Genomic DNA, 20,986 nt, shown 5'->3' on the forward strand with positions numbered 1-20,986 from the left:
GATAATTTTGATAACAAATTAAATGAAAATTGATATCGCCTGTAAATCAAAAATCGGAAAATGTACCATTCATATCATTGATAATTTACCTATTATAAATTATGATTACGAACTGTGAAATTAGGTTTTACACAATTTAAGAAGAAATTTTTTTAGCGAACAAATACATGTTTGAATTTTTATCTTTTTTCAAAAGTCTGATCGTCATTTAGTTGATTCTTGTTTATTTATGAAAATATTTTTTGTAAGAAAATTAAATATCAAAAATCTAGAAAAATAATTCTGATTCAGAAATGAAAGAGTTTTGATTATGAAAAATATTTAGAACTATCGTCTAATATATATATATATATATATATATATATAAATCATAATATTAACCAAGTTCTATCATCCCGAACACAGAAATCATACACAATAAATATAATTAGCTGATCAAAATGAAAAAAAATAATTAATCTATCATGATTCATGAACACCGAAAATGTTGAGCAAGACCGATTAAATCAACTAAAATTAAGTTAGGGGCCACGAAGCCCAACTCCTATAAACGCATATGTTTGTTTATATTTCCCACTGCAAGGACCCAACTAAAGCTTAAAGGCCTGCTTCGTACAAAGTAGTTATCCATATTACTTCTTCCCTTTCTTAGCCCGATCCGACCCACCCAGTTCATCTCTCGCTCTTTTCCTCCAAAGTATTCCGGTGAAAGATCGGAGCCCCGTTCGTCACTTCAGGTCTCTCTCTCTCTCTCTCTCTCTCTCTCTCTCTCTCTCTCTCTGTTATATAACTGTTACGCATAGTGAAAATATGAGATTATATTCATTGTTTTATAGCTGTGTAATTTTATTTTTCAATTCAAATATTGTTTGAAAGCCTAACTGTATCGTCAATTGTTTCTCACTCCAAATTCAGAAGTTGTTTACATTTTTGTATTTTTATATTTTTTCAATTGTCCAGTACTTGAAGATTTGTAAAACATGGAATTTCATGTGATATATTATATCTGAATCTTCGTTTTTTTGTGCCGAAGATATGTTTGGATGCTGATAGAGCTGTCTTTCGTACGGTGTTCAGTTCTTCACTAAGCCTCCGTATAATTTGTAATTTTTTTGGCAGGGACATGGAACATCCAGAAAACGAGTCTCGTTCTGGTGGTGAACAAAGCCAAGGCAAGCCAGATGATGAGGTTAGGTTGCCGCTAGTTATTTATTTTAAAAATTAGGGTCTCAGGGACTTGAGAAGTAATATTTACGCATCAAATTCTCCTAGTGATGTGTTTTTCCGGCTTTTTAAATCAATGTTCGGACAGGCTATGAGTATTGATTGTTTAGAATTGTTTTGTCGTGTAAAACGGATTATGCCAGAAGCATATTAGGAAAATGTTTTTACTTTTTGAAGGAATAATAAACTCTAATTTTTACAACCATATTAAATGCAGTGCCGAAACTTTTTAGTCTTATTGTGCTGCGAAAACACGGCGATACCGACACTATATATGATGTCAACTAAATAATTAATTAATGATGATTGGATTCGGAGTGAGTCTTGCACGGTTGAGCTCTATATAAGTGTGTGTATATATGTATTAGTCTGTGGGATGGGTTTTATCCAGCTACGTAACTATTTTTTTGGTTGCAGGAAGCTGGGGCTCGCCTCGAAGAATTTAAGAAATCAGTGGAGTTTAAAATGACTCTTCGTCAGAGTAACCTAAATCCTGAAAGTCCTGGTAAGTAGTTTTAGAATGGGACTTTTCTTTGATACAAACAAAGCTGGTTTCTATTAATTTAAAAAAAGTCATAACGTCAGTTCTATATATAATTGTTGCAATAGAAACTAATTTATATCTAATTTATATCTAATTAGTTAGACATCTCAGTATGATTTCTGGAATATATAAAAACTTCTATTGTGTCTGGTTCAATTGAATTGAAGTGGGAATAAATGGAATAAAATCTGTACCATATTATCAGTACATATTGTTAATATTCCTATAGATCAAAATTAGAGCTCAAACCAGCCAATTTGAGAAAGAGTTCCACTCTCCTCCATACTTATCTTCTTTGCAAACTCAATTAAGGAATATTTGCACCCCCTTATAGTTCACTTTTTGTTTTTACCTCTTTTCTTTCAACTTTAATTACATTACTAACTTTTGAGTCCATTTCTTCCTCATTATACTTTATCTAACCAAATCGAGCATGAGAGTAACAATAATATTTACTTGATAGAAGTAGTTGGAAACTATGATGCTAGGACTCACCTTCAGACCTAGCAGTACCCGTGTCGGCACGACCCTGGTATGGACAAGGAATCTGGATCAGATCCTTCATCTGGAAATCAAACTCCTCCTCCCATCTCAGTTCACCGTTCACCAATTCCGGCGACTCATGATAACTCCATTGAATAGATGTCTTCAGAAGAATATACATAAGTTGATGAAGAAAATATAACAAGCATTAAGCAGGCTATCATTAATTAGAACCACGGAAAGAACGGAATAAACAAAGGGGGAAGAAGATGATGAAGGCAATGAAGGAGAATGAGAATAGCTATGTTACCCGGATTCGGGTACGGGTGTGGATACGAGGGCCGGATTCTTAGTTCTAGGATAGTTAGTATTCTTGGATGTGGATCCGAATTTAGATACACGGGTGCAGGGACCCGGCAATTAAGCAGTTAAGCTTAGTACTAGTAAAACTTCATAAAGACTAATTTATTGCACATTCATAAAAATAGTGCCTGCCACAGATAAATCACATGAAACTTTTATTTATTTTATTTTGTAGCAAAAAATCGATAGAATAACATAGAAACAAGTCATTTATGGACAATACTCTTTTTAAACCAGTTGTAACAAGACCGTAATCTATATTTTGAATTGGGATGCTACAAGGTGATGTGTCCGCTTCTATAAAAAAGGATCCGACTCAGATCCCGCACCCGCACCCATGTCATGTCCCTTGGACGTGGTATAAGGACAAAGCGAGTTTGTGTAACATAGGAAAATAGATTGCAACTGATTTCTTTTTTTATGGAATAATATATAAAGTTAATCTTATTGATAATTTAAACTGAAATAGATTCAAAAAGCTTTTTTTTTTAATTTTACTTATATTTTTTATTTTTTATATTAGTACATGATAGTATTTCTAATCAGAATATCATTTAAAAAATTGTTATCTTTGAACTAACTGAATAATTAATATTTATTTTAGAAATAATGTTGCCGTGTCCAAATCAAGGTGTCCCATTCTCGCTAAATGAGTCCCCGAGTTTTTGATTTTGGAGTTTAGAGAATATGTCATTCTGACGCGTGTCTGTGTCGTGTCGGATCCTCGCAGAAGAGTCTGAGCATCCCAGGTTGGATAGCACATTTATACTTGAGCTTTGGTTCCCATTAAAAATAAATGGCAAACAATTTTGTAAAAGTAAGCGAGTGTTTAATCAAAAATTATTAAACCTATATTAAAGTAACAACACAACATACAATAAGGACGTTAAGCACCTCGGGTCTTTAAACTCTCAACATATTTATATATATATATCTTATTTTTGTAAACGGCTCCTGAATTCTTAAAGCTCAGCAAATTGACTATCTAGATGTTTGGTCTGGTCACATACTTTTATCGCAATACATTGTGCCTGTGTTTCAAGAGAGAGGCTATACTAGTGAAATAACTGGCCGAGTTACAAAGTGGGTTTGAGACTTTATGTTTAGACCTTCATGAATCTTCTTTTTCTTTTTTCTTTTTTTGCTGAAGACTCTATGTTACCATTATATTATATATCATCTATGTTGCATAGTTCAATGTTTTGTTGTACCCATCCTCCCATCGGTCAAAGGACTCTATAAATCAGGATAAAATGTTCATGCCTACTTCATGATAGATCAGCCGAATTTGACATTTTTATCCATTAATTCTGTTTTTCTTTTCAATGTTTTCTCAGAGCCAAGTTTCCTCAGGACACTAGATTCCAGCATTAAGCGCAACACTGCAGTTATTAAGAAACTGAAGCAGATTAATGAAGAACAGCGTGAAAGTTTAATGGATGAATTGCGAAGTGTCAACTTAAGCAAATTTGTTAGTGAAGCAGTGACCGCTATCTGTGAAGCGAAGCTTAGAACATCAGACATCCAAGCAGCAGTCCAGGTATTTATTTTATTTGAGCAATATTTAGCAGACACAACATCTAGTTTCATGTTACATCTTTCGAGTCTTCAGTTGTTATTACATGGGAATGGAAAGATCTGTACCTCTATTCTGGATGTTGTGACAAGGGACCACTATGTTGCACACTAATTGACCTTCAATAGTGCAATTTATGACAAACCAATGGAGTTATAGAAATAAGATCTGGCATTAAGCTTAGGTACTTTAGCTTGACAGCCAGCCTGGATAGATCTTATATGTTTCATTCATTCTGCACTTGCACAAAGATATGCTGTTTGAGAATGTTGTTGATTTTTGGCTCTCTGTTAAGAAGGTTTTTATTTTTTGGTAGAAAGTGTAACATTAAGTTTTTCCTTACAGCACCCCTTAATATTATCAGAAATTCTAAATTACTTAAAGATAAAAAAGTATGGTAATCATGGTAAAGTCAATTGTTCAAACCAAGGATTCACAGAACATAAAGTGGCAAGTTTGAGATGTTAGGGATAAGTTTGATTTAGGCATTAGGATTGTAGAGTGTTTGATAGTGGGTTTAAATGTATATTCGGGAATCTAGTTCAGTTAAGGCAGTATTTAATAAAATCTACCAAGGACCATTTATATGATGTGTGCTACAATTAGGGAGAGAGGTGGAAAAGACGAGTTTCTAGCCATTAAATATGACGATAGGAGGAATATCTTTCATGAATAATCTTCTATGCAATATATTTGGATATTTGCTTGGTTGTGCTCCTTTTTTCTGTTTTTCTTATATTTCCCCCAATCCAGATCTGTTCTCTGCTCCATCAGAGGTATAAAGATTTCTCCCCAAGTTTGGTTCAAGGGCTCCTAAAAATCTTTTTTCCTGGAAAAACCCTGGAGGACCCAGATGCTGATAAGAATTCAAGGGCCATGAAGAAGCGCAGCTCGCTCAAACTCCTTTTGGAACTATATTTCGTTGGTGTGGTTGATGATTGTAGTGTTTTCGTCAATATTATTAAGGATCTTACGAGCATGGAGCACCTAAAGGATCGTGATGCAGCTCAGACCAATTTGTCCCTTCTTTCTAGTTTTGCTCGGCAAGCTAGATTCTTTCTTGGACTTCCGCTGTCTGGACAAGAAATTCTTGAAGAGGTATATATGATGCTACTTTATTTTTATTGTTCTTTTTTCACGAGTTAGACAGTCAGCAGATACCCTTACTATAGCAATTTTTTTTTTTAAACTTAAATGTTGTATACGGATATTATGTGGTCTCCAAGTTTCGTCTGCATAGCTTTATACTTGACCCTTGTTTGCAGACAGTACACAACATTAGTTTTAATGGTCCAAGCTACCAATTATCTTTACAGAATGCTGACAACCTCATTTCATATTGTTTTTCTATCTCAGTTTTACAAAGGACTTAACATTACACCAGAGCAGAAGAAATTTTTCAAAAAGGCTTTTCATGTATACTATGATGCAGCGGCAGAGCTTCTTCAGTCAGAGCATACGGTAGGTTTTTTGATTCTATTCACCTTACATCTTCACTTTTGATGGTTTTGTTACCTTTAATGGTATTATGAAGCCAAGGTTCTAAAGATCCTATAGTATTATGAACAGTGGTGTGTAATATTAAGTTTGAACATTGGAAAGGTACAGTCTGACATGTGGGAGTTAAGAAATTCTGTAGCAAGTTAGTTTTTAGTGTCTACAAGGTCAGTTCTTGTCAGTCTGTTATATGGTCATAGTAGGCACGCTGATCCTCTCGCCTTGTGTATTTCTTAACTAATCTCTTTCTTGGCTTTTATTGAAGTCACTGCGCCAAATGGAGCACGAAAATTCAAAAATATTAAATGCAAAAGGCGAGCTAAGTGAGGAGACTGCAACTGCATATGAAAAGCTCCGGAAGTCGTATGACCATCTATATCGTGGTGTTTCTGCGTAAGTTGATTTGTAATTTGTAATTTTATTTTGGCATGGTTGTTCAGATGTGGATAAGTTGAGTTTTATATAGGTGCCTAGGTGGGTGTTGGCTTGTTTTGGAATTTTGTTCTAGTGTCTTGGTTCATGTTGTTCGACTTGTGCTTTGTTAGAATACAATATAATCCTGCAAAGCCCTCCTCCCAAACACCTTGAGGTTTTAGGAGAATTGGTCACTTAACATGCTTGATATCGGATTTCGTGGGGAGGTCTTCTGCATTGTTGGTTCTTTCAATAGGGTATATTCTTGATAGGCGGACTTCATTATAATTTCAAAACATTTTCCTGCTACTCCATTCCTTGCTTACAGTATAAGCATGTTCATCAACATTTTCTTGGTGCCCGTGAACCATAAAAAGCCGGGAACTTGCTTACAGCACATTGATACCTTGCTATAGTTTATATGTAAATTTACAATAACATGACAGAAGTTAGAAGATTTTATTTTTAAACTAAAAAATGGTGAAGTTTTGTTACAAGTCACTTGGAAGTTGGAACAAAAAAGGGTACAAGGAATTTATGTAATGTTGTTACATGTTTATAAATGAGATGTGCATGGTGGCATGTTGTTCCCATATAGACCTCTATCTGAATACCTTGTGATCGTTTCTCATAGCTATCCTTTTTAAAGTTCAAATTTTATCGATAGGTTTGCTTTATATGTTGTAGTTTAGCTGAAGCCCTTGACATGCAACCTCCCGTGATGCCAGAGGATGCCCACACAACTAGGGTCACTACAGGGGAGGATGCATCATCTCCTGGTCCTGGGAAAGATTCTTCTACCCTTGAAGCAATATGGGATGATGAAGATACAAGAGCTTTCTATGAATGCTTACCAGACCTCAGGTTTGTTTTACGTAAAGCAATTTTTTCTACAAAAAAGTAGATAAATTTAAGTTTCAAAAGAAGGCCAAGGAGGTGCTCTCCAAGTTCTCAGTCTATACAAGTAGACCAATTGAGCATAAAAATTGTAACTTCCACTAGATAATTAAGACCTCGAGAAAATTTAGGTAGATCAACATTGTCACTAGTATGAATATTTCGCTCAATAATTTAAAAAGAAGCCTTGGAAATAATATGTAAATGGGGGAATTTATGTAAATTAGCAACCTAGTATAGAAATATTAAAACCAGTCAACTTTTTCTCAAAGAATTATTTTTCCCATCATGTATGGGATGTGTCACCTTTTGCATCTTTTGTGTTGATCACTTCTCCTTTAAATTTATCTGAAGCGCATCTAGTGTCATATATATCTGTATTAAAACTTTTGAGATTGAAGTTTATTATAGCTTAGAACATTTAGTACAATTTTATCTTTATTGGTGAATGATACATTATATACTTGTTCCAGAGCATTTGTTCCTGCAGTATTATTGGGAGAATCAGAGTCCAAGGTGAATGATCAATCTGCAAAGACACATGAGCAATCAAGTGTAAGCCTTTCCTAGTCTTTTATTGACATCAGCAATAACTAATGGTTTTACTTACCTGTAACAATATGAAGTCAGAAGACTTATATCTTCAGAACATTTAAAACTCCATTATGTTGTATTGATTGTTCTTCATGTCGGTCTCGAAGTTTACACTTTTGACACATGCAACCACTTCCAGTGATTTTGCCATTAAAAGAAGTAAGGCGTGCATGATATATGTACTGTCAGACATGATTTTCTTGATCTGTTTTTGCACTTGTATTGTTTTACTTGTATTATTTGTATCACTTTACTATCGAGGATGAAGTATGCCACATTTTAAATGTCATTCACTTGTTATGGTAATTGTATCATTTTTTTCTGAGAAAAATGATTCGCTTTTAGTTTCCTCAAAGTAATCTAAGGACTTCAGATTCTTGACCTTTAAAACAGATTTCCTTAATTGTGGCATGTTGCTTTGTGTAGGATTTGACTACTGAATCGGACCAGCAGATTGTTACACAAGATATTGCAGAGGTTTCTATAGGTTCTGAAGTTTCACAGGATTGCAAAAATGAAAAAGGAAAGGAAAAGGATGATAGTAATGATAAAGAAAAAGCCAAAGAATTAGAGAAAGGAAAAGAGAAGGAAGCTGATCGAAAAGGTGATGCTGAAAAAGAGAAACTTAAAAATCCTGAAGGAACCAATCTGGACGGTTTGTTGCAGAGGCTCCCAGGTTGTGTTAGCCGAGACCTAATTGATCAATTGACGGTTAGTAATTACACTTGGCGTGTAAAACATAATTGATGTATGAAATTTTCTTTTACATGGTGTTTTGGACTCTTTAAGTTACGTTTGTGAGTAATAATGTTGCTTAGGAGTTGGGGTAACACTATTTCTTGTAACTTTACACTATGAAGGACTATTTAATCCTTAAAGTCTTTTAAAGCAGCTTGAAATTTTAATTAGGGTATAAACAGTCCTTTGAGAGTATTATATTAAATCACCCCTCAAAAAAGTCTCTGGATTGTTTACACGAGCCCCTGGTCCACCACTCACTTCTAAAGAGAAATTGAAACAAAGAGCCCTATAATCCTATCCCATTCTCAATCCCTTGAAACATTCAAAGCCTTGATGCTCAATTCTTATTAGCTCTAGAAGATGTTTAGGCTGGATTTTGATGATAATTCTCTTATATGTATATATATATATATAGGCACATTTATATTTTACTACTGTTTAATATGCTTTTTAACATAGATTTTTCCTTTTTCTTCTTATTTATCATTATTATATTCAGGTGGAGTTTTGCTACGTGAATTCAAAATCTAGTCGCAAAAAGCTCGTGAGGGCTTTATTTAGTGTCCCCAGGACATCTCTAGAGTTGCTCCCGTATTATTCGCGCATGGTGGCTACTCTGTCGACTTGTATGAAGGATGTGTCTTCTATGCTCATACAGTTGTTGGAAGAAGAATTTAACTTTTTGCTGAATAAGAAGGTATATTGCTTTGAGATGACCTTTGGTTAAGCTCTTAAAATTGGACTTTTGTAACTTACATAAAATCAATTGCTGCAGGATCAAATGAATATAGAAACTAAGATCCGCAATATTCGGTTTATCGGAGAACTCTGCAAATTTAAAATTGCACCTGCGGGCCTTGTTTTTAGCTGTCTAAAGGTATTTTTAAGTTAGTGTAGTGACTTATCACTGGATAGATAACTTGCTCTTACTGAATAGTGATAACGTCTCTCTCTCTCTCTCTCTCACACACACACACATAGGGTTAAAAATGGGGTGGGGAAAACGGGGAACCCGCCCTAACCCGCCCCGAATGGGGCAGATCCGCCCCGCTAATATGGGGAATGGGGCAGTGACGGGGAATGATTTTCTGCCCCGCCAAAATATGGGGCAAGTATGGTATTTGTTGAATCCCCGCGGGGATTCCCCGCCCCGCCCCGCCCCGCACCGCATATATTTAATATAAATAAATAATTATATTTAATATAATATATTTATTATATTTAATATAATATATTTGTTATATTTAATATTATTATTTTTAATACACAAAACTATAATTTTACAATGTATAACATGTCTCTTTGATTTCTATTATAATTAGTTTTTTGCTTTTAATATACATGTCTCGTATATTATTATTAAATTCTGAAGAAAAAATTACTTAATTTTAAAGTAATTATTTAAAGTGTAATATTATAGAAGCGGGGCGGGGCGGGGCGAAATTATATTAAGTCCCCGGTGGGGCGGGGATGGGGATTAAAGATAAATCCCCGCGGGGAATGGGGCGGGGATGGGGGCAGGAAAAAATTATGTGGGGCGGGGTTGGGAAATGAAGTCCCCGTCCTGAACCCGCCCCATTTTTAACCCTGACACACACACACACACACACACGTTCAAAAAATTACACATGACATAATGATTTATCTCTATGCCTATACTGGGTGGTTTTAATATATTATGTTTCAATACATTGTGATGGGTGGTATTTTATGCTTTCTGTTATTATCTTAACCTTGTTGATTTACAGAGTCAATTTGGAGTTGTCTGTTTATGCTTCTGTGCATTGTGAATCTAAAAGGAAACTGCTCTTGTATTTGACTATGCAAATAGTCCTTGCTGTTTTCTTAACCAACATAAAGTTTGTTTAATTCCTCCATTTTCACCAGGCATGTTTGGATGATTTTACTCATCATAATATTGATGTTGCTTGTAATCTCCTTGAGACCTGTGGCCGTTTTCTTTACCGTTCACCTGAAACTGCTGTACGCATGGCTAACATGCTGGAGATATTGATGCGCTTAAAGAATGTGAAAAATCTTGATCCTCGTCACAGCACTCTTGTAGAGAATGCTTATTACTTGTGCAAGCCACCAGAAAGATCTGCACGAGTCTCTAAAGTTCGTCCTCCATTACATCAGGTGCAGTGTTAATTTTGGTATATCCCATTAATTCTCAGATTCTGTATCTGCTTGGCGAAATTACTAACCTTCTGCTTGATGATCTGTAGTATATTAGAAAACTTCTATTCTCGGATCTTGACAAGTCATCAATTGAACACGTGCTGAGACAACTTCGTAAACTACCATGGAGTGAATGTGAGCCCTATCTTTTGAAATGTTTCATGAAGGTTCACAGGGGGAAGTATGGTCAGATACACTTGATTGCTTCACTTACTGCTGGCTTGAGTAGATATCATGATGAATTTGCTGTTTCTGTTGTTGATGAGGTTTGTTCTTTTCAGTATCATTGTAAATAAATGTCTGTCTGTGTGGGTATGAAGATAGTAATGTATATCAAGTTCAGTATATAAATATTCATAAATCTATGAATTTCTTTACTGATTCAACAAGAGATTTCATCCATGTGTATGTTGTAGCTGATGAAGATCAAATATTATTCTGCTAGGTCTGAAACACTATTTTGTCCTGGTAATATGAAGGACGCTTGGGGTTCTTATTAATTGTTATCTATTTCTATTTGTGGTCTGAAAATTTGTTTCTGCTGCCTTGTTATACATTTTTGTTTTTGTTTTGCTGTAACAATCCACGGCGGAGCTACATTTGGGCCATAGTGTGCCACCTCTCACCCTGAGTTTCTTGTCCGAACAGTAGTAGTACTAGTATGCTGCGATATATAAGCCAGTAGAATTAGTTAATAAAAAAATGATAGATTATTATTGGAGACACAAATGACAAATGGGTAGACAAGCACTTAAGGTACATGCATAAAAGAACCTGGAGGATTAGTTAGATATTATGTAATTGAAGTAAAATGTACAAACATAATATTATCCTTAATTTCCTATCCTTTCATATGTTTCTATGTATAAAATTTTCTGCAGTTGTATTTTGGCACACCCTCGTTGTATATCCTTGCTCCACAGCTGATAACAATTTTGGTTTTGCTCATATACTAGCATACTGTAACTATATTTTTTTTGCAATAGCATCTTATCCTAGCATAAACTTGTTAGCAATATGTAATATGTATGACCATCAGAGTAAATTTGTATTTTATCCTTTACATAACTTGTATATGCTTTCACAGATTTTCTCTGAAATCATTATAATTCTACTTCCACATTTAGGTCTTGGAAGAAATTAGGGTTGGCTTGGAGTTGAATGATTATGGAATGCAGCAACGGCGCATTGCACACATGCGTTTCTTGGGGGAATTATACAACTATGAACATGTGGATTCCTCTGTCATTTTTGACACACTTTACTTGATTCTCGTTTTTGGCCACGGAACAGCTGAGGTATTTTAAACTTCATGGAGTATGTTTAGGTTTATGAATACTCATAAATCTAAATCCTTGCCATATAGTGGCATTCTAGTGTCTAATTAGTAATTAAAGGCATGTTAAATGAAATCTGTATCTTAAATTTGTGCTATTATTCCTTCTACTTTTTTGTGTAGTTAATGATTAATTTAGTACTATTAATGAGTTTTTCTAATTTACATCACCTGAATTAACTTTGCACAAGATAATTTTAGATCTTGTAGTAGTCATCAAAGCTGTGTATGAGCTTTATAGCTAAGCTTTTAGTTCCAGTAAATAGAAACATAGTTAACTTATTTGAGCCCTAAACGCTAATATATATTTTTACTTTTCTAAATAATTCATTTGTAGGAAGATGTATTGGATCCACCAGAAGATTGTTTCCGTATCAGGATGGTTATAACGCTTCTTGAAACATGTGGACATTATTTTGATCGAGGTTCCTCAAAGAGAAAGCTTGATAGATTCCTTATTCACTTTCAGAGATACATATTAAGCAAAGGAGCAGTGCCACTGGATATTGAGTTTGACTTGCAGGTTAGATTTGTTGATGCTCATTCCCTGTAATAGATGTGTGGCACCACTGGATTCAAGTTTGACCTACACATTTCGACTTCTAATATATTTAATCATAATCCTTAATAGAAACACGAGCTTAAAGATTAAAAATTGCTTATAAAACGAAGCATTTGCAGGACTTATTTGCAGACTTGCGTCCCAACATGACCAGATATTCATCTGTTGAAGAGTTAGATGCAGCTCTCGCTGTACTTGAAGAGCATGAACGTAAAAATTTAAGTGAAAAAAATAATACTGAGAAACACTTGGACACAGAAAAAGTATCTAGTGGACAATTGGGGCGTAGTTCAGTTAATGGACAAATGCTTTCGGATGGTGTCAAGGCAAATGGCGAGGCACACGAAGAGGCAACAGAGGACACTGACACAGACTCTGGAAGTGACACAATTGGTCCAGCTGGACACTATGATGAGGAAGAGCTGGATGAAGAGAATCACGATGAGACTCATGACAGTGAAGAGGACTACTCAGATGGGGGTGATAATGCTTCTGATGAAGATGATGAAGTCCGGGTTCGGCAGAAGATTACGAAAGTGGATCCTTTAGAAGAAGCTGACTTCGATAGAGAATTCAGAGCTCTGATGCAGGTACTTTTCTAGTTTTGTTTTATGAAGCCTTTGGAGTATCAGTTGCTAATTCCCCACTTCCTGGATTATTCGTTTAAATAACCGAGATGAGAAACTTGAGCAATTAGAAACTATTTTGTTTTTGAAGCTTTATTCATCTTAGTTTAGTTATTCCGGAGATTGAGTTCACTAATTTTCTTATTTTAACAAATTATATATATGGCTACGGGTCGAACTGACAATGCGAGGTGAATGCAGGAGAGCTTGGAGTCCCGTAAATTGGAATTGCGGGCTCGGCCAACTTTGAATATGATGATACCGATGAACATATTTGAAGGACCTACGAAAGATCATCATGGAAGAGGAGTGGAAGGTGAAAGTGGTGATGATACTTTGGATGAAGAGGCAGGAGGAAGTAAGGAGGTTCGGGTTAAAGTTCTTGTAAAGCGTGGCAGCAAGCAGCAAACAAAAGAGATGTTTATACCCCGAGATTCCACACTTGTGCAAAGTACCAAACAGAAAGAAGCTGCTGAGCTTGAGGAGAAGCAAGACATCAAAAGGTTGGTTCTGGAGTATAATGATAGAGAGGAGGAGGAGCTGAATGGATTAGGCAACCAACCAAATAGCTGGATTCAAAGTGGTGGTGGTAGAGCTTCTAGCCGAGGCCACGCATGGGATGGGCATGGTGGGAGGGGTGCTGGATCACGTCATCGGTATCATCACCATTCTGGGGGTGGGATATTTTATAGCAGAAGAAGATAAGGTTGACCAACACTTGGAAAGTAAAGAGACCAAAGAAGCTTGGGGAAGAACATATTCCCCCCGCCCCAAAGAAACCCTTCAACATACTAAACCAGTACATTCAGTTTAATCCTTGTGGGATGCTTGCCGTTGTTTGCGGAGGTATCATACAGGTCCTAAATTAACTTTTGGTTCCTTCGATGCATATTTTTAAGTCGGTGGTTCTAGCTTATTAGTACAGGCAGGGTTGCAGAGTAATAGATATAGGAGTTTGCAGATTGGGATCTGTCTGCTAAAAGCTTCACAAGAGTGAGCTGTCAGTGTTTATCTATGTATATAAGTTGTCAACAAGAAAGGAAATTGATCAGTGTGTAACAGTGTGTTATGTTTGTGCATGCAAATTTCAGCTTTGTACTTGGATCTTTCAGTAGTAAATGGTACAGGATTTCCAAGAAAAAGATGGCCAAATTACAAGAAGTCGTCAAAATTACACCAGTACAGGACAAGGACATCAAATATTACATGCATTGCAATCTACTTTTTTGTTTGGATTCGTAATTTTGTCGATGAACTAGTCTTTTCATTTTTATGGAATGTGAACAAATTGCTTCAGAGTTCAATTTGAAGGGCGCTGAGTCATAAACTTGTGTTTTGTTTGGCTGGGAGGAACCAAAGTTGTTATTTTTAGAGTTCTCATGTCCTCCATTTTTAGAAGGAATTTCCTTACATTCTCATCTTTTTTAATCTTATATATTAAAATGTTGACAGTAGCTCAATTTTATTCTAAAGTTTAAAACTTTTGTTTTTTGTCATAAGTTCTAAAGTTTAAAACTAAATGCATTATTTCACTTAATTTATTCATTCCAGTGTTTCCATTCAGCTTAGACAAAAAATTGCTGCAAAACAGTGGGCGATTTAGTCAAGCTTTTATTCGTAGCTTCTGTCTTATAAGTTTGAACCATTTTATTTGTATTGTTTGTGTAAAAAATTTAAAAATCAATTCCTGACTTTAGAATCCGAGAAACTGAAAATGCTAAATTTTTTATATGACATATTTTATTTTTGAAATTTGATTTTACATATTATTATAAATATATTTTATAATGATACACATTTCTTTTTAATATTTTTTAATTATAATATTTATAAAGCTCTGTTAATTTGATCTCCACAACTAAAAATGATAAACAGACTGTCATTTGTTTTCTGGGAAATATCATAAATCATAAAGTCGAAAATGAAATTCTAAGCATCACCCAGTCAGATTACCCATGTCATTTATGTTGTGAAGTTGTCAAGGCCGACGGTCAAGTCTCCCCACTCCATCATCTCTTCATCTTTTCTCTATAAATTGCCACTCCACATAACCCTTCTCCACAAGTTGGACGTTTCAAAATATCTTGCAGGTTAGTTTTCTATTCGAATGCTTCTTTTTTTTTTTTTTTTGCATGCATTTTATACATGTATGTCGCATCACTCTCTTTGATGTTACTTGCATGTCAAACAACTTAGAAGATGAAAGACAGAAAATGGGAGGAAATGTCGACGGATTGTTTGGTTAATATTTTTGGTAGACTGGACATGAAGTCAAGGCTACTAGACATTCCGGGTGTGTGTAAAACATGGTACCAGGCAGTTCACAATCCCCTCTGCTGGCAACAACTCGATTTTAGTGATTTTACTATTCGTCATTACCGAGCGGAGCTGTTAAAAATTGTTGTCAAGCTTAGCCAAGGATGTGTCACATCGCTCGTGCTATCTCATGATTCTACCAAAAAGGACCTAATATATCTCTCCAAGGCGTGAGTTCTTTTTTCAAGATATAATTTGTTTTATTTGTGTTTGGAATTTATGGTAAGAGGGAAAAGATTTATGGTAAAAGCATAAAACATTTTTAACTTTAGCGCATTTTGTGGATTTTCTCCGTACTTTATTTTTAGAAAAATTGCTATGTTAGGGAGTGTTAATCTTTTTATTTTTTATTTTTTTTGAATCTTTGAATTATGTTGTAGATGCCCTGCTTTGAAGACTTTGGAGCTGATTGGATACTATACCTTGCCCTCCTCTAAAAATTATCCAAGTTTTGAAGGCAAATGGAAGAATCTGGAATTCATAAGCCTTCGTGTTTGCTTATGTATTCCAGAACTGATTAAGCATATTTTCATTTATTTGCCTAGTTTTACTGGTCTTAGTATTGTAGGCGGTGATGTGGATGGCGACACAGCTTCCATGATTGTGTCTCTGATACCAAAACTCAAGCATTTGACTATTAATAATGCTGATCTTGAAAAGAAAGACCTGTTAATAATATTGCGGGGATGCAGAGAACTTGTGTTTCTTGATGTCCGAGACTGCAATGGATTTGATGAGGACGATGAAGAGATTCTGCAGCTTGCTTCTGCTATTAAGACCTTTTGTTGTGATGGTTCAACAACAGAACATGACTCCACTGATGGTTCTGATTTGTATTAGTATTATTTTGATCTCGACAGTCCTTATGACAACAGTGAATGGAATTGATTTTTCACGATATGATTGTGTTAGTCACAAACTTTGAAATTATTGTAATGTTACACAAAGCAGCTGAGGCATGTCGGAATTTATCTCATTCTTGCAAATGTATCAAATTCAGTTTTCTTTGAGTATTATTCGAGTGTTAATTTATTTCAGATTGCAGTGAATTGTGCATGGAATGTAAACTTTCTATATAGATAAGTTCAATTTTTACATTTGATGCACTTTTTTGCTCTCTTTGAAATGGAGAATGTTCTCGTTAAACTATATAGATTTGCAGGAAAATGCTTAGCAATAAAAGTACAGAACATATTCCTGCATGAATTATCTTGATTAAGCACTAGTGCTTAAGCTACATATGTTTAAAAACATAATAATGTTATGAAGAATATAAAGACGAGGAAGTTGAAAAGAATCTAAACCTTTTTCTTGTAATCAAGCGCGTTTAATGTTGTGGTTCAAAACAAGAACCAAGAAAAAATTCAACCCAAAAAAATTATCGAGCGAACCAGGAAGGGGTGTGTGTTGCTGTTGCACAAGTAACGAAGATCTTTATATGACGCTTTGACTTTTGGCACACATTTTTAAGTGCTTTGACCGGGTAGTTAAAAATATTATTTTTTAAATTTTCTTTTTCTGAATAAAAATTTGGGGAATTATCTTGTATATTGTTTTTTCAATCTTATTTTCAAAAATACTACCTTATCCAATCTTATTTTCAAATCTCTAAAATATTTTCAAAAATACTACCTTTTTGAAAATATTTTCCAAAAATACGGTGGTTGCATATGCAACCATATATGCAACTACAAATCCTGATTTCAAGTTTCAGTTTTCAAATGTCATTTTCGACCTCATCTTTGGAGTCGATATATATATATATATATAGGGATAGGATCAAATAAAAACTTTTTTAAATTACAAACTTACAAACTTTTTTTTATTCTCCCATCGTGTTAATCCTTAGTTATATAAAGTATCTATGTTGAAAATTTTTCAAAAAACATCACAATTTTTAAAAATAACGCATAAATAAATCGCGTTTTCAACACATTTATAACTGGGGTTCAACATCGGGTGTTGAACACTAATTATCATTGTGTTGAATATATCTAAAAAGATGTTTAAACTATACCTCTGGGGTTTGGGTAGGGTCTAGAAACATATATATTAGTTATATAACATGTTTACCTTAGTTCTTACATTTAAAAATTGGTTTACGTACTTCTCCACCACTATTTTAATCAATGTTCAACAAAATATGTTAAAAAAATGTTGAACTCAAGTTATATATGTGTTGAACAAAAAAAGTTTGTAAGTTTGCAAGTTTGTACCAGAACCCTCCCCTATATATATATATATATATATATATATATATATGGATTCCAAATATGAGGTCGAAGATGACATTTGAAAACTGGAACTCGAAATCAGGAATTCAGTTGCATATATAGTTGCATATGGTTGTATTCAGTTGCATATGGTTGCATTCAGTTGATTCTATTGCAATCTAATGGCCCCGCCAGGGGCACACCATACATCCGTTGCAACTTACAGTTTTCAGTTGCATTTAGTTGCATATGAGGTTGCATTTAGTTGCATATGAGGTTGCATTCAGTTGATTCTATTGCAATCTAATGGTCCCGCCAGGGGCACCCATACTTCAGTTGGAACTTACAGTTTTCAGTTGCATTTAGTTGCATATGAGGTTGCATTTAGTTGCATATGAGGTTGCATTCAGTTGATTCTATTGCAATCTAATGGCCCCGCCAGGGGCACCCATACTTCAGTTGGAACTTATAGTTTTCAGTTGCATTTAGTTGCATATGAGGTTGCATATGAGGTTGCGTGCAACCTCATATGCAACCTCATATGCAACGGAAAACTGTAAGTTGCAACTGATGTATGGGTGCCCCTGGCGGGGCCATTAGATTACAATAGAATCAACTGAATACAACCCATATGCAACCATATATGCAACTGAATTCCTGATTTCAAGTTCCAGTTTTCAAATGTCATTTTCGACCTCATATTTGGAATCGATATATATATATATATATATATATATATATATATATATATATATATATATATATATATATATATATATATATATATATATATATATCGATTCCAACGATGAGGTCGAAAATGACATTTGAAATCTGAAACTTGAAATCAGGATTTGTAGTTGCATATATGGTTGCATATGCAACCACAGTATTTTTGAAAATATTTTAGAGAAGGTAGTATTTTTGAAAATAAGATTGGATAAGGTAGTATTTTTGGAAATAAGATTGAAAACATGATTATTAATAAAAAAACCCCTAAAAATTTTGATTATATATTATTATTCAGAAAAAGAAAATTCAAAAAATAATATTTTTAACTACCCGGTCAAAGCACTTAAAAGTGTGTGCCAAAAGTCAAAGCGTCATATAAAAAAAAACAGAGGGAGTAACATCATGGGTTTGTATGTGGTTGTTGTAAATTAGAAGGTCCACAATTATTAGAAAGGGTAAGCTAATCAAAACAACCGTAACATCATATATGAATTAAGACATTAAAAAAATATGTTTTTCATTTGTATTCAAGTTCTTTAACAGTCTTTAGAATGATATCTTATAAACATCTTATAAAGTCTTGTCTTTTGACATGATGAGAATTGTGAGGGTCCAAGTCTTAGTTTAAAGTGAGTTCTTATCATCTTATTCCTGTTTTCGTCAGTTTTCATTTGTATTCAAGTTCTGATATCATACTCTAAGTTCTGAAAATGGCCGGTCTAAGAAACACAGTGCAAGAAATGGAAGAAGAGTTTGCCATGATTTCTCTAGAAGAGGAATAACAAGGCGGTATAACTTATGCCGACACTGATGAAGGATTAAGGGAGATCGACATAAGGTGGTGCCTCGTGGGTAGATTTCTGACTGATTCATCGATCGATTTTCAAGCCATGCAACACAAGATGGCTTCTCTTTGGCGCCCTGGTAAAGGAATGTATGTAAAACAACTAGAGGCTAATCGCTTTCTGTAAAATCCTGTGATTTTATTTATTTATTTAAATATTTCTATTCAATTAGTATTGTTATTATGAGTTAGATATTAGATTTAGATTGTTTGTATTTATATATTTAAATTTTAGTATTAATTGGAAGTTTCTAGAATTTATTTTCGTGTTAGTTATTTTGAATAATAATAAAGTAGAGAAGATTCTTTATTGATGGAAAGAAGTGTGGAATTATTTTCGAAAATTGAAATCTTTTTGAGAAGACCTTATATTTGGAAATTGGTTTATGAGGTGAAGAAAATTGTGACCCAAGTTTGGAAATTACTATTTGCAATTTGGTTTTATGTGCTATATAAGAATCCCTCTAGAATCCGAATAAGTCGTATAGTACTTTACGTGGACGGGTATGTTTTCTTTTCTCTTCGATCTTTGCAAGTATATGTTGATTTGAGATATTGATTTCTTGTTTGTTGTCATGTGTATTTGATGTGAATATATCTTGTTTGCCTATTTGTTTATGCTGAAATTCGTACATAGCAATTTCTGTGAATCAGTTGGGTTGTAAAAATCGTAGTAAATTGACAATTGATCGGATTTTGTTGATTCTGGACATTCTGAAAAGCTCCTTTCGTTATCTACAACCTTTGTCTCAGGACTTATTTCGAAATTAGCAGTGTATCTATGCTAAAAATCACATTCTTTGTTACCCTTCTGTTCTTTTTTTTTTTTTTTTTTTTGAGAATGAGAATATCATTAAAACTCCAAAGCATCCGACAATAATGTCCCCAACAAACATGATGGAGGAGACGTGAAAACAATAAAGCAATTACGCTCACAAGGCACCCTAGCAAGATTATGCGCTGCCTTATTCGCTTGCTTTTTAACATGTCTAACTGAGATTCTAGAGTTGTTACTTAACACCTCTTGACACTGCTGTACCAAGTCTTCAGCTTCCAGAGAGCTATCGTGGCCATGGTTTATTGCATTAGTACTGATCAGAGAGTCAGTTTCAATGGTTACAGAGCAACCTGCAATTTCTTCAGCCCAGAGAATAGCTTCCAGAATACCTTTCAATTCTGCTTCAAGTACTGAAACCATGCCTGCAAACCTCATTATTTTACCCGCTTTGTACTGGCTGTGATGATTTCTAATAACCATACCAACTGCATATGAGTTCTGGCCTGTTGTCAAAGCTGCATCCACATTAATTTTGAGTTGATCAACTTCTGGGGGTTTCCATTTGATGTTGTCTGCTATACTGTTCTCCCTTGAATTCTGCAGAACACCTGTTACCCTTCTGTTCTTAGTCGCGAAACTTTTTCCCATGTTCAAAAATTCGCTATAAATTGATCGTATGTCAAAAATTTACTCATGATACCAATCTGAAAAGCTTGAGATATATTATTTCGTTATCAGTCATACCCATTTGTTGTTTAAATTTATCTAATTGTCTAAACTGACTTACAAAGATTCAGGGCTGTTTATACCTTTCTGTTGAGTTGTTCCGTGTTTAAAAATTTGTATTTCCCTCGTTATTTGTCATAAAATTGTGATCTTTACCAATTCTGAAACCTCGGAGAATGCTCTTTAAGTGTTTAGTTATAGTCTAATTGATATCAGTTTGTTTGCTTCGTGAAAATCTGCTTTGAATGTAAACTGCTCCTGAGTAAAATTCTGCTCTGTTACTTGAACTTCTAAAATTCATAACTAATTCGTTATCTGTCCGTTTATTATGAATCTGGT

General features: G+C 34.5%; 2 protein-coding genes across 2 annotated transcripts; both read left to right on the forward strand.

Annotated features, from left to right (window-relative positions):
• Positions 1–575: 575 nt before the first annotated feature.
• LOC108199391 (regulator of nonsense transcripts UPF2) lies at positions 576–14,348 on the forward strand. Its single transcript, XM_064082533.1, has 18 exons — positions 576–737; positions 1,120–1,189; positions 1,642–1,729; positions 3,952–4,154; positions 4,944–5,288; positions 5,547–5,651; positions 5,953–6,080; positions 6,789–6,965; positions 7,472–7,553; positions 8,019–8,303; positions 8,833–9,030; positions 9,109–9,210; positions 10,221–10,472; positions 10,562–10,780; positions 11,642–11,812; positions 12,188–12,373; positions 12,532–13,002; positions 13,240–14,348. Exons 2-18 carry the CDS (start codon positions 1,124–1,126, stop codon positions 13,741–13,743), a joined length of 3,582 nt encoding a protein of 1,193 aa, XP_063938603.1. The 5' UTR covers positions 576–737; positions 1,120–1,123; the 3' UTR covers positions 13,744–14,348.
• Positions 14,349–15,237: 889 nt separating this feature from the next.
• Positions 15,238–16,194, forward strand: LOC108198359 (F-box protein FBW2). The gene is made up of 2 exons (XM_017366114.1): positions 15,238–15,524; positions 15,735–16,194. The coding sequence occupies exons 1-2, from the start codon at positions 15,238–15,240 to the stop codon at positions 16,192–16,194; spliced, it is 747 nt and encodes a 248-aa protein (XP_017221603.1).
• Positions 16,195–20,986: the final 4,792 nt, after the last annotated feature.

Source organism: Daucus carota, chromosome 8 (assembly GCF_001625215.2).
Source record: "Daucus carota subsp. sativus chromosome 8, DH1 v3.0, whole genome shotgun sequence".
Taxonomy (NCBI): domain Eukaryota; kingdom Viridiplantae; phylum Streptophyta; class Magnoliopsida; order Apiales; family Apiaceae; genus Daucus; species Daucus carota.